The sequence below is a fragment of the Pollicipes pollicipes genome, unplaced genomic scaffold (assembly GCF_011947565.3).
Source record: "Pollicipes pollicipes isolate AB1234 unplaced genomic scaffold, Ppol_2.1 Scaffold_4881;HRSCAF=5763_pilon_pilon_pilon, whole genome shotgun sequence".
Taxonomy (NCBI): Eukaryota; Metazoa; Arthropoda; class Thecostraca; order Pollicipedomorpha; family Pollicipedidae; genus Pollicipes; species Pollicipes pollicipes.
Window position 1 is genome coordinate 36,635,593 of NW_023596576.1, and position 13,949 is coordinate 36,649,541.

The 13,949-nt window shown below is 50.9% G+C and overlaps 1 protein-coding gene across 1 annotated transcript in view; it reads right to left on the bottom strand.

Annotated features, from left to right (window-relative positions):
• LOC119100316 (origin recognition complex subunit 1-like) overlaps positions 1–545 on the bottom strand; it is an 8,889-nt gene extending 8,344 nt beyond the window's left edge. The window contains 1 exon segment of the mRNA XM_037223422.1: positions 528–545. Within this exon segment, the coding sequence (XP_037079317.1) occupies positions 528–545 (18 nt within the window).
• Between the last annotated feature and the right edge of the window lie 13,404 nt (positions 546–13,949).

A 13,949-nucleotide genomic window follows, 5' to 3' on the forward strand; every position in this document is an offset into this window, starting at 1 on the left:
GGTCGTCATCTGACGGGATCCACTCATCACCTGAGCGGAACACCTCCACTCATCCGCTGGTCCTCACCCAGCTGAGGACCTGTCACCCGACTCTCAGCTGACTGGACCCCTGTCACCACACTCTCACTCAGCTGAGAACCTGTCACCCGACTATCAGCTGACTGGAGCCCTGTCACCACACCCTCACTCAGCTGAGGACCTGTCGCCCGACTCTCAGCTGACTGGAGCCCTGTCACCACACCCTTCACTCAGCTGAGGACCTGTCACCCGACTCTCAGCTGACTGGTCCCCTGTCACCACACCCTCACTCAGCTGAGGACCTGTCACCCGACTATCAGCTGACTGGAGCCCTGTCACCACACCCTCACTCAGCTGAGGACCTGTCGCCCGACTTTCAGCTGACTGGACCCCTGTCACCACACCCTCACTCAGCTGAGGACCTGTCACCCGACTCCCAGCTGACTGGAGCCCTGTCACCACACCCTGGCCACAACGAGACCCTGTCAACGACACGTACCTGACCTGACCCTCTCCTGGCCGGGCATCGTCGCCCAACACTCCCCTGACTAGAACTCTGCCACTCAATCCTGGCGTGGCTCTGAACCCTTCCCAGAGCTTCACCTGACCCCCACCTGTCCGACGACCTGTCATACGACTCACCTGACCAAGAACCTGACAACCAGCGGAGGGCGTTCATAATGTTCACATCTCATAACATCTACAGCCCATAATGTCCGCAGTTCATAATGCTCACAGTTCACGATGTCCACAGTTTACGATGTCCGCAGTTCATAATGTCAACAGTCCATAACGTCCACAGTCCAAAATGTTCACGGCTCATAATGGACACAGTTCACGATGTCCACAGCTCATGATGCCCGCAATTCATGATGTCCACATTTCAGAATACCCATAGCTCATAATATCCACGGTTCACAATGTCCACAGCTCACAACGTCCACAGTTCAGAATGTCCACAGGTCATTGTCCACAACCTGGCGCTGCCTGCGTCCGCCAGGATGAGAAATTCTGCCCTTGTGGGAGAGCGGCGTCGCTAAGCGCCGTGACGTCATTTCCTCCGATTTGGTATGCAATTCAGCACCGTTGTTGCAAGGTGAATCTTCCGCGCCCTCCCGAAGCCCGACACTCAAGCCCGACTGGGAAGAGGGCACATGGGTTACAGCGCATGGGCTACGACGCATGGGCTACGACGCATGGGCTCCCCGATATATGCTATGTCCCGCCCATACTTTTCGCAGTTTACACTTGGCCTCATAACGACAGCTAATGACATCTCATAAATGTCTAATATGCGAGTCAGGGTCTCAATGGGTGTCCACGCCAAAAATAGGGCTTACGAAATTAAGTGTAACCTGCGCGAAAACCATGAAAGGGACATAGCTTATGTCGGGGAGACCATGCGCCCTATTCGTCTGAGATATAATGCACACCTGCGAGACACAAACAGCAAAACAGAGAATGCCCCTTTCAGCGATCTATTTTTGACAAAACACGCTCAGGCTGAACTCCCAAGAGATCTTTCAGGGCCCACAGTGCCTAACAGGGGCCCCTGTGTTCGGCAAGGAGCCCGAGTCGGTCAGAGGCAATGTCCGAGGAGGCTCCAAGAGCCTGGAGGGCCTATCGGGACCTGTGATCAAGGACCCGATTGGAGGGCCTTAGGGCACAAAGGGCTGGTCGAACTCTTATTCAGGGGCCCTGGCCTGCGGGGACGGGTCCTCAAACGACAGTCAGCGCGCTTCTTGCGCCGATCGAGGACCCCTGGGTCGATATGGGCCTATGTGTCGGCCAGGCGCCTCCAGTGCCGTACAGTCCGGCTTCGGGTAGGTATGGACCTGTGGGCCCACTGCCCAATCAGTTACAAAGCCGGGCCTCTGCATCTGCCAGAGTTCACAGCCCTTTACAGAGGATCCTGTGTTTGCGCGGGGCTCCGAACCAGCAAATGGCAGTGTTCGATGAGGCCCGAAGAGGGGCCAGGGCGGCCCACCGAAACCGTTGATCAAGGGCTGGGTTGGAGGGCATGAGGAACCGGAGAACTGGTCGCGTGTCACATTAAGGATGCTCTCCTGCCCGTAAAGCCGCGACCTCAAATGCCGGTAAGGGAGTCTCTTGCATCGATTGGGAACCCCTGTGACAGTGCGGGCCTCTATTTTGGCAAAAGACCACCAACGCCGCACAGTCGTCTGCCTGTCGGTCTGAACCCTGGGGCCATTTCCAAAGCACGAGCGAGGCCGGACTCGCGATCTGCGTTAGTTGGGGTCACTGTAACCATGAGGGTGTCGGCCAGGGGTCTGCAGTGCCCAGCAGGGTGCCATGTGTCGGCAAATAGCCCGTGTCGCTTGGAATCGTGTTGGCGGGGGTCCGAAAATGGGTCCGAAGAGGCCCTTCGGGACCAAAGATAAAGCGTCCGATTGAACTCTGGCACAGCTCCTTAATCATGGTGCCATGACCTGAAATATCCGTCAGAAGGCTTATTTTATGCCACCCTTATTACGATTCTCCATTCCTATTACAAAGGGCCTCGTCACGGAGCCAACTAGTCGGCTCCATGTCCACCTGAGACCTTGAGGCCCTTTTTCCACGCAAGAGCGGGGTCGGGATCCGCAATTTGTGATGTTCGAGTCCCTGACACAATGAGGGACTCCGGTATCGGTCAGGGGCCACAGTGCTTGGCAGGGGTTCTGTAGCGGCAAGTGGCCTCGAGTCGCCCGGGCGCGGTGTTTGGGAGGTCTGGATAGGGATCATAAGATCTCGAGACCAAAGATCGGGGACCCGATTGGAAGGCTGAAGGGCCGGAAGGCTGGCTGTAGTTCACATTAAGGACCCCGCCCTTGGGGCCGTGATCTCAGCTGTCAGTTAGAGGGCCGCTTGCACTGATTGGGAACCCCTAACACAGAGCGTTACTCTTTTTCGGCCAGAGATCACCAACACCGAATAGTCGAGCCCGTGTCGGTCTGATCACTTGGGGCCCATTTGCCCAGCAGGGACAAGGCCGGGCCCGCGCTTTGCATTGGTCCGGGCCCCTGCAACAATGCGGGACTCCTGCAGTGGTCAGGAGCCCAGTGCCTAAGAGAGCCTTGTGAATGTGCCTTGTGAACAAGGGGCTTCAAGTCGATCAGGGGGGCACTTGCTCAACAGGGACGGGAACGGGACTCCGAATGACAGAGGCCCCATTATGTTTGCCAGGGCCCTCTGACAATGACAGGAAACATGATGACTCATGATGACTGCTCACATTAAGACAATGAAAGGGTCCTGTGCCAGTCAGGGCCCCAGTACCGAACGTTGGATCCTCCAACCCAATTCCAGCATGGGCCCGTTAAACCGAACTTGAGTCTTTGTACCTATTATCAGACCACCTGCGGGCGACCAGGGAAGTTGTTACGTCAGTGAGGACTCCTGCCTTGATCGGAGGGCAAATGCGCGGGTCAGAAAGCCTTCCGCGTAAGGAAGGGGACCAATGTGATATGATGTATCCCTCTAAGAGCTTCGGGATCGACCAGGGAATCCCGTCCCGCGTCGCCATTGTGGCAGCCAGTTAGACATCCCTCGGTGGAACGGCGCGACCACTCAGCCCTTGACTGGAAACAACATATGCTTCCTGATGATTTACTCAAAGGGTGCTTTACCCGGAAAGAAATGAGGGGTCTCATTAGTGTTGAATATAGTGGGTTGGAACGAGTGAAAAATGAACAAGGCCATCCCATATTTGCCAGATAACGTTTGTTCCGTTGCAGAATCGATACGTGAAATAGATTATATCAAAAGGTTTGACCTTGCGCGACCGCAACCTCGGGAGTGAGGACATCGATAGTTTGGATCGCAGTTTCCGTAAAACTGAACGGCGTTGGCCACTGCAAGTGACGCCAGGCGAAGAGAACCGTGTGCGCGGAAACGACCGTCATGGGATAATGGTTCCGAATGTCCGTTAAAATTGATTCGCACCGTTTAAGGAGAAGACTGGGCGAATTTCTTACAACTTAGAGGATGTCCTCTGGACAGATACCAGTTACAGTAACATGAAACATAGAGATTTTGCCTCTACTCTTCCAACTCCACCACCGGATTGCGACACCACTTCGCGGTGCTGTTAAAGCCAATCCGTTCTGTAAAGGCCAATCATCAATCTTAAAATCGCGCTGATGAAACGTCCACCCTGACTTCGTTCTAGATGCACAATTTGATGGCATAAAACGCTCAAAGGCACTTCTCTCAAATACGTTATCGTTTCGTCCACCCGTTGGCCACAGCTTAGTGCTAGATGCGGGGCCAACGCTGCGCGTCGTACGGAAACTGCAACGTTTAGCGTCGATGTTTTTGTCACCAATATTTTCAAGCGCACATGTTCAAGACTACATCACATAACTTGCATCAATAATCGATCCCGACTGCATGTTTAACATGTCCAAAACAAAATGTTTGAGCCATGTTGATACAGTGGTGACACATTTCGATCTAAATCTACATTCGTACGGTCCCTAATGTAGCTGTATAACTAGAAAGATACAAATTCTAACTTCTGAGTTCTATTGGCTTGGAAGGAGTCCACCGGGTCAGCAAAAATGGAAAGCGCCGGTGATCTATTTTATGCAGTCGCTTAACGCATGATTTCTACAGTATATTGACGATAAAATTCAGGCAGAATTGATCTCGCGGTAGCTTCTGGCTTTTATTCAAGTTAAAAGAGGACAATTAAAACAGTGTCATAGCAAGGCGTGTCCTCATTTACATGTGGGCCATATCCAGATATTTCTTTTTTGGGGGTGGGGAGCCTTTCATTATCAGCGGGCCCTTTGTCGATATTGTGCCACCTCTTGGTTAAGGCTCTGACTGTACGCCTGTACGCAACCTCAGACAGAAACTAGCTTAAAAGGAATGTTCCACATTCGAAGATGTCGCAGCAAACATCACGCATGGTGAAATAAGCTCACTTAGAGCTATTGGCATGTTTTTAGGTGGAAAAGATTGCTCAAGGCAACACAAGTTTCTTATGTAGTAACCACGCTCCTAAATACGCCCTTGTTTGATTGCGTCATTTTACCTTGCACAGCATTGATTGACGGTCAATTGACGACCATTACATCTGGAAAGTGCGCGCACGAACGCCAGATATCAACGACTCGACAACCATATTGTTATTGACATTGATCTCCGCATACCAATGATATGACAAGATTATGATGAGGTTACTATGATGTCATGGATGCCGGGGTGACCTTGAGATAACCTTCCCGAGATAGTCAGCACGCCTTCGCGGTCGAGCACTCGCAAACTGGAGGGGTTTGGGCCTTACGAAGGGCAGGGCTGTGGACTTTACCGAATGATCTTCGAGGTTGCTACTTCAGTTTAAAACCCCATGCAAATGTGGGGCACTCTGTAAAATGTATGATGCTACTGGGCGAATCTTATGAAGCACCCGGAAGAGACGTACCCCGCTGAGCGCTTTCCCCACCTGTCACAAAATTCCTTTGGTGGCAAGTGCCTTGCAAAATCAGGTAAGTCTGGTGCCGGGGCTCAAGACAACTTGTATCTTGACCACGCACAGCGGTGGATCCAGACGGGGAAGGAGGCACGAGGCCATCACCTCCGCCTCCTCTTAGGTCTCCGAAGGGCCCATAACCCACTGAACGGACGCGGATTATTTAAACACAAAACGCCAAAAATTGGACGTCCTCGTGTCTGCAAGCTACCAGGAAGGGCCCAATGCGAGCACAAATGCCCCTTGAACGGAAACCATGTTTATCACTGATTGAGAGGGAGGTTGTTGAAGCAGATTTTAGGGATCATTACCCTGTCTAGAGGCCCTACGCTGCTACCGAGGGCCCGAAATGTCCACTCACCGGGGCGCTTCGATCGCTAAGGAGCCTTCCATGTTCCCGGGATTTGTTCCCATTTGCTCGGAGGTCTGTAAGCTGTTGTTAAGACTATATGCTAACCGCCGGGCACTTTTGTTCGCTCCACGCCCATCACATTGGTATTGGCTCCTTCCGTAATGTCAGAGGGACTTGACTCTGTTGCCCAAAACCCCGCGTGTTATTGCGAGCATCGGCATTCCCGTCACTTACCGTGTTTCGCCACACGCGTGAACGGGCCTTGCCAAATCAATTCATGCGCAGTTGGAGGCACTGATGTTTCTCGGTGTTGTACGCCCAGGACTGTTCAGATACGTTCAGCGGCATTCACAATTTACAAAGGGTTAAAAGTCCAGCAGCAGCAGCGCTCTTCCCAATGCCTACACGGTATACCGGGGTTTGTTCATGAATTCCACCGTCGTCCATACGTTCAAAAATAAACATAATCGTCACGCTGGTGTCGCGCAACTTTTGCAGGGCGCGAACTGTGAGGCCCACGGAATCTAGACAAAATTGCAAAAGCCATACGGACACCCAGACAGCATCAGTAACTGTGACCTACGGGGGTTGCCACAGCGTTGGTGCCGGAGAGATGGCGAGCGTACCGGACAGGAGGCGTATACATTAGAGTCAAACAGATGCCCGGCACTAGGAAGACTGTTTCGAAAATCACCGGATGTAACGAATTAGCCGAATTAGCCGATAAAATAGACCCATAATCGTGGGAAACGCAAGAGTAACGATTTGACATACTATTTGTTTTAATAACAATCGCTTCTACATTCACTTTGAAGGCATGTTGTACATGTTCGCAACCGGGCCAACATGCATGTACAAGTTAAAACTAGAATACGTTTCAAAGAGACATATACACGCTTACAGCATCTTGGCTGTTGAAACCCTAATGGACAATTATAAGCGCTCAACCAGCACGTGGAAAGTTTAGACACTTCGACACATCTCTAACAATTTATATAACGAGGTAAACAATGGATTTTGAGGTTGTGCTTGGGAAAAGAGTGTTGAAATGCCAGCGATAGCTTAAGGCTGACGTGGACGTTATAACTAAGCCGTACTGGACGAAGAACGGTCCGCGTGCTACTGTTCCGATGGGTTCTCATGTTACAGGTCGCTACGTTGGCAAGCCAATCTGTTCCGATAGGTTCTGAGGTTACAGATCGCTTCTTTGGCAAGCCGTTCTGTTCCGATAGGCTCTGAGATTACAGATCGATACTTTGGCAAGCCAATCTGTTCCGATAGGCTCTGGGGTTACAGATCGCTACTTTGGCAAGCCAATCTGTTCCGATAGGCCCTGGGGTTACAGATCGCTACTTTGGCGAGCCAATCTGTTCCGATAGGCCCTGGGGTTGCAGATCGCTACTTTGGCAAGCCAGTCTGTTCCGATAGGGTCTGAGGCTTGCAGAGATCGCCACTTTGACAAGCTGTTCTGTTCCGATAGGCTCTGAGGTTTCAGAAATCGCTACTTTGGCAAGCCGTTCTGTTCTGATGCTCTGGGGTTTAACAGCTGGCTACTTTGGCAAGCCGTTTTGTTCCGATGGGCTTTGGGTTTTAACAGATCGCGTGTTTGGCAAGCCGTTCTGTTCCGATGGACTTTGGGGCCTAACAGATCGCTACTTTGGGAAGCCATTTTACCACCCAGTCGGACGTTATGTTGATTGCCATCACATGTGCATGGTGGATGTTTCGCTTTCCGCCAGCGTATCTGCCATTAGATCATATTTTTTTCCCTGGCGACCACGCGAGCAGTAAACGTATCACTTAATCAAGTTACAATAACTGTGTTTATGTAGCATTTCCGCACACCTGGAAGGCATGCAGTACCATTAAAAGCAAGAACATGGGAACTTTCACGAACGAGTAGCTGTGTTGGTGATATATCTTTCAGGTGCATGATGTCCATGGTAATTCCGACACACTTTGCTACTGGCACTGCCATTTGACCACATTGTTGCTGTCGCTCTCCCGCCTCTCTCGCTCTACCGCCATGCTCGCATCCCTGGATGAAACCGGGGTTTGGAGCCTGAGTGTGGCAGCCGCCCTTGACCTGCTCCGCTTGTTTAGCTCTTATAGCTCATCACAAGCACGCTTTACCGTCTACCAAGTGCACCTGCACCTGTACAAGATTTCCAGCTTTCATGTGACAGTGACAGTTATGTGCTGTAAGCTAGGTTTTGTGTGGAGCTGCCGTGACTTTGTTCCCCTTGTCTATGCCACATTCGGTGCACGGGGTGTTCCAAGAGGCAGGTCACGTCCCGCCATCCCATGTTCTACCTATCTGAGGAAAGGTAAAGCAAAGTCATCAATGGACTGTCCACAACATCGGTCAGCTCTACCTGCATCGGTGTACTACAATACACCCGGGGGGGGGGGGGGGGGGGGGGAGGGTGCTGCGACCGCCGGGCCTAGCCGGCCGGATGGCCGCCTGCCCTGCTGGCCGTTAGCGTGGCTACAGTACCAGCGAGCTCTGCTGGTACCCGCCCGGTTGTCTCTACGTGTGCCTGGCTGCTGCCAGCAGAGCTGCTGTGCGGCGACCGGCCATGGCAGCTGACACCCGGATAATAATCGGATATCTCGAAATGTCCGGTCGCTGATGTCGTCATTAGGTAAGGTTAACGTGCTTTTACAAAGTCACGGCGTCGATATACCGTGCCTGAGTGAGACCTGGCCGACTGCAGCCGTTGACGACATCTGTCTGTCTTTCCCGGGCTGCTGTGCCGTCAGACGAGACCGTGGAGCTCACGGCGGTGGCGTGCGTGCCATCTAGAGAGACGCGCTACTAGCGGTAACACTTGATGCCCCGTCCTCAGGCTCCAGTCTGGAGTGTTGATGGCTCCATTTTTCTCCGCGCAGACAGCTGACCGCCGGCGTGGTCTACAGACCTCCAAATGGACCGATGTCACCTGCCCTGGATGACCTACGCGATCACGTACCTGTTACGGGGATTTCACCATCGGGCGCCAAAAGAGATTAACGGAATGACAAGAAATTAAACAAACTGGATTCTTGATCCCCGTATGGTAATACTGGCAGCGGCAAATTGCGCTTTTTCGAAATGAAGGCAGCATTTTCTTACAAGCGATATGTATCGCTTTGGTGAGGCGCATATACAGAATTACCGTCATGCCAATTTATTTGAAATCGAAGCAGCATTATGGTCTGCAGGCTGCTTCGAAGAAAAAGATGGACATCTGCCGAAACTGGGAATTCCTCACACGGCGCAATGGCGCTGTAAAGTTAATTTAAAAAGTCCTGAAAGGCTTGGCACCAAGCTTCGGTGCTGTGTGTGGCAACGTAGTCCAATGTGTTCCGACAAAGGACAGATAATTTCTCTTATAATGGGATTTGTTCCAATGCAATCGTTTTCAGATGTTCTCACGACCCTTCGGTATTGTTTCTCAGATGTTTAACAGATAGGCAAAACAGCAGAGTACATCGAGTTTTCCATGATCGGAGCTGGCGCACAGCCTGAAAGTTTTCCAGGAGGCCCAACGTCTTCAACGGTCCCGTCTCATGAGACTGAGCTCCCTGCAACCATCCTTATTTTACCATGTCTATTTCTGAATAGTTCCTGTAATCACCCGTATTCCACTGCTACCCCATGCTCGTATTGATTCCGGAGGGCCTCCAAGTGATTTTTGTGCTCTTAACTTGAAAAGGTGGAAGAGGCGTAGCCAATGAGGGGTGGGGTGGGGGGGGGGGGGGAGAGGTGGACCCATGCCTCTCCTCTTCCCCCTCCTGGAGATCGCAGGGCCCCTCCGCTAAATGTTGGCAATTTAAGACATCCACACGGCTTCTAAAATATAAAAACGGCCCTGCGCCATCAAAATGGAATCGTGAGGCTCTTCCGAATGGACAAATCATGGCCCTCTTTCTGTAAAAGATCGATTCCACTGGACTTTTTCTAGGACTTCTGCACCTTAGGAGATAGTTGTTTGGATGTCAGGACTCTTAAAGAAAGACGCTTGCCAAAAAAGAGCGGCGAAGCGATAAGGAGTTCCTTGACTGGAGGACCCCTTGTGACCCAATTCGGCCGCATCCTGGGCCAAATCCTGGCTACACCACTGAAGAGGCGTGAATGCCTCCGGGCGCGAGAGGGCCCTCATTCGAGGCCAAGACTACGCGAGGGGCCCTGCTTTTAGGCCCAAAATTTCGCAAACAGGCCCTATTTGGACGTAAGAGAGGGTCATTTTGAAGATAAGAATTTCAGGATAACCCCAGATCCCCCCAACTTTCTGCTCAAAGCTGGAGGCGGGGGGGGGGGCCGAAGCTCCCTTGAAAAGTAAACTACATTCCCGTTCTTAAACTAACATCACAGTAGCGAATGTGATACATGAGCGGTTGAAACGGTGCTTCACCCATATTTTTATGAGGCTCTTATTACAACAATCTAGAATCAACAAACTACTAAAGCGATTAAAATGTCCAAAATGAATCAATCTGAGAGAAAATCTGAGTGCGGAACACCCAAAAAGAACATAATTGAAAGGACATATGAGCCTGGAATGTCAAAAATGATATGGAAGCAGCATTCGCAGTTTTTCCACATGTAATGCCGACCTTAGGTTTTCTGAACGCGCTGAAGGTGTACAAGGAACAAGATGGCGCCTAGAACAACATAATGACATCGTAACACGCATGGAATTAATCGCCGCAATATGCTCATGTTGGAGTCACACGTTTCTGCAAATAAAAAAAGCACCCATCTCTAACACATTTTTACAATCGGGAGAGATATCTGCACTGTATTAACATGCCCTTAGTATCCTTTTTTAATGCTGAAGTTCCATGGATGTCTGTGTGCTGTTTTAGGTGTACCTATTTGCTCTAACAACATTCCTTCGGATGTTTCTCAAATACGGCGCCAAATGCAGCTCTCTGAAGGCGCTGCCAGTGGACAATCAGCAGAACTAAGCATGATGGCGCCTTAGCCCATCTCAATGGCGCCGTACGAGGAAGAGAAGAACGCGCAGTAATGGCGCCCAGACTGTACGTATGTCTTTCATACAATGGAAAATATGAACTGCTGGCCTATTCTCATCACAAAGTGAACGTAACTGCCCTGGACTGATATGCTGTCAAGCTTCTCTCTCATTTATTGAAAGATTCGTCGTTGAACGTGCGCTCTTTGCTACCGAAGCCTAAAACTTAGCATGATTTGTAAGAACAAGTGAAAGTTGTATGATCTTCATGGATCTCCACGCAAAGCTTGGAATTCCAAAATGGAAAATGTTGTGCTACGAGAATGTGAGAGCATATGGATGCGTCGTAATAGCTTGGAATATCTAGAATAAGGGCAGCATAATTTTATATGTTTATGCACGCTAATGCAAATTTAGTCTTTACCCGAAGCAAAGAACAAACTTTATTTTGAATGCTAGCACAAATGTATTCTGAACGCTCACGGCACCAAAGTCCAAGGCGTGCGCCAACCAATGTCTTTATTATCTCATAAGCCAAACGAATGTCACAAAAACAAGAGGTAACACACCTCTTGTTTTTGTGTTGAACGTGTTGAACAAATACAAGTGGTGCTGTTGAGTATGACACTTGAACGACGGTTGCTGTCATTCAAAGGAGTGGTTTGTTGGGACACAACGCATATTTGTACGGTTCGATCCTCGCACAGCGCAAAAACCGGCGCCGAACCAGGGTGGGCTTTCTCCCGAGCGCATTTTTCCTCACACAGCGCCAATCAGTCCAGCTGAGCGCCAAAAGTGTCCTACCGGCGCTGATGCCACTCCCTCACGCAGTCGTCGGCAAGGGTCACCCGATGCATCTTCTGGGAGACCTCAGTCGGGATGTGTTACCGGCGCTGATGCCACTCCCTCACGCAGTCGTCGGCAAGGGTCACCCGATGCATCTTCTGGGAGACCTCAGTCGGGATGTGTTACCGGCGCTGATGCCACTCCCTCACGCAGTCGTCGGCAAAGGTCACCCGGTGCATCTTCTGGGAGACCTCAGTCGGGATGTGTTGATGTTAAACAGACGCGGCGCCCAGCAATGTCGCGACCTACTGAACGATCTGTCTCTGAGTCAGCTGGTCATGAGACCTTCCCGCAGTCAGAGAACTCGACCTCATCGTTTCTGGACCAATGGATCACAAGCCACCCTGATCTCTGCGACCTGACCCGCGTCACCGCACCCGACGCCGGCGACCACGACGTCGTCATCGCTCGAGTAGCAGGCGTCCGCGTTCGGGGCTCATCTCGCCAGATCATCGTGTGATTAACGAAAGATCTGAATACACAACATGTTTGTCTCGACCTACCGACAGCCGCCTGGTCGTCTGTCTCTGAAGCGCTCTCGTCTGCCGAGAGGTATAATAACCCCTGACGCTCTGTGTGGTACGGCTTGATCGACCAGCACACGCCATTCACCCAGATAAAGGTCCGAACTCGCCGTGTGCCTTGATAAGTCAAGATGAGGACCTCAGCCAGCTGCTAAAGGACAGAAACTATGCCGGAGCCGAAAAGGACTCAAATCCTGCAGAACCAGCTAGCAGGCATACCGTGGGCTTCGAAACGCTGTCAAGGGTCGCTTGGTCATCTCCAAGTCTTCTCACTTTCTGCAAACCTTCAACTGTAAGAACGCTCACTGTAACACCATACGCAAGAACATTGCATCTGCCAAAAATCCGGAGCCCGAAGCGGTTGTCATCAGTACCACCGATTCCGCATGGCGGAGCCCTGAACCGGTATTCTACATCCATGGGACCTAGTACAGCTCAGGCGTCGAGTACAGTCGCCGGAGAAGGGAAGATGGTGCCGCCTCGTCCCCCATGCGTGTGTGCGGTTTCTTTCCGCGCGACACTTCACACTCTCCCTGAGCTGTGTGACGCTTTAAAGAAGCTAGGATATCGAAAGCTCCTGGTGTAGGCGGAATTACCGCACATTTAATCAGATCGACCTTCCCTGTAATTACGCCTCATATTTTGCACGGTGTTGAAAGGTCGCTAGAGTCTTGGAAATGGAAGAAATGTACCGTCTGTGTGGAAATTGACCCTGTCAGTGATCGGGAAACCTTGCTAGCGAAAAGTCGACAACCAGCTTGTATCATACCTTTCAAAACAACACGTTATACGTCTCGAGTAAATGTTTTTCGCCCAAGTCACTCCACAGAGTTGGCGATGCTCAGCACTGCCAACTTGCTAGGCAGTAACATGGACCGCGGCTCAATCACGACGCTGACGACAATCGACACGTCGAGAGCTTTTGACAGCGTTAAACATTCCCGGCTCCTGAAGGAGCTTGAGTGACACGAGGTTGACGACCACTGGTTCCATGGTTGGCTTGAGGACCGTTCGCGGCATGTTTTAGGTGGTGACACGTCACTTCCCGCGCTCATGGCGTAGTTCAGCGAAGCATTTCATGGCCGATTTTGTTTGCACTGCTCACTAATGGTCTGCCTTCTTTTATTCACTATGGACAACTCACTATGTATGCTGAGGACGCTCAGTTCACTATGTATGCTGAGGACGCTCAGTTCACTACGTATGCTGAGGGCGCTCAGACGCTGTACATCCGCATCTAGGGGACGGATGCAGATGTTCCGGCCAATATTAGCGACCTTCGTGGGAGGGTGGATGCAACCCTTAGCATTGCACTCAATTAGTTTAAGTAAAATCGTCTCAAAATTAATCTTGTAAAACTGTTATTCCGACGACGACGATAATAGACGATTATATAGATGTTATAGACGATTGCATGCTTGTAAAATCATTTTCCCGCTGTTATTTCGCATTCTACGCTGAAAATGATAATAGCCAGGTGAATGTCGCTGTCTTTACGCCTGATGGTTACCTTAACACCTGATCCGAGGTCGGTAATGAGTCGCGTCCTAAATTCCATTGTCCTATTGTCTAAGGGACCATTTCAAAGCTGTATGATTTCAACCAACACCCCGTTGTTGTGACAGATTGAAGGATTCCCTAGGTATTGCCTTCGCTGACAGTCACAGTCTGACGTTGACCTGCCATAGATCAGGAACCTCACAATTTGTATCTAATCTTATACCTGAAAAAATCCGCGTGTAATGGCGTACAGCTTCACAATGATGACC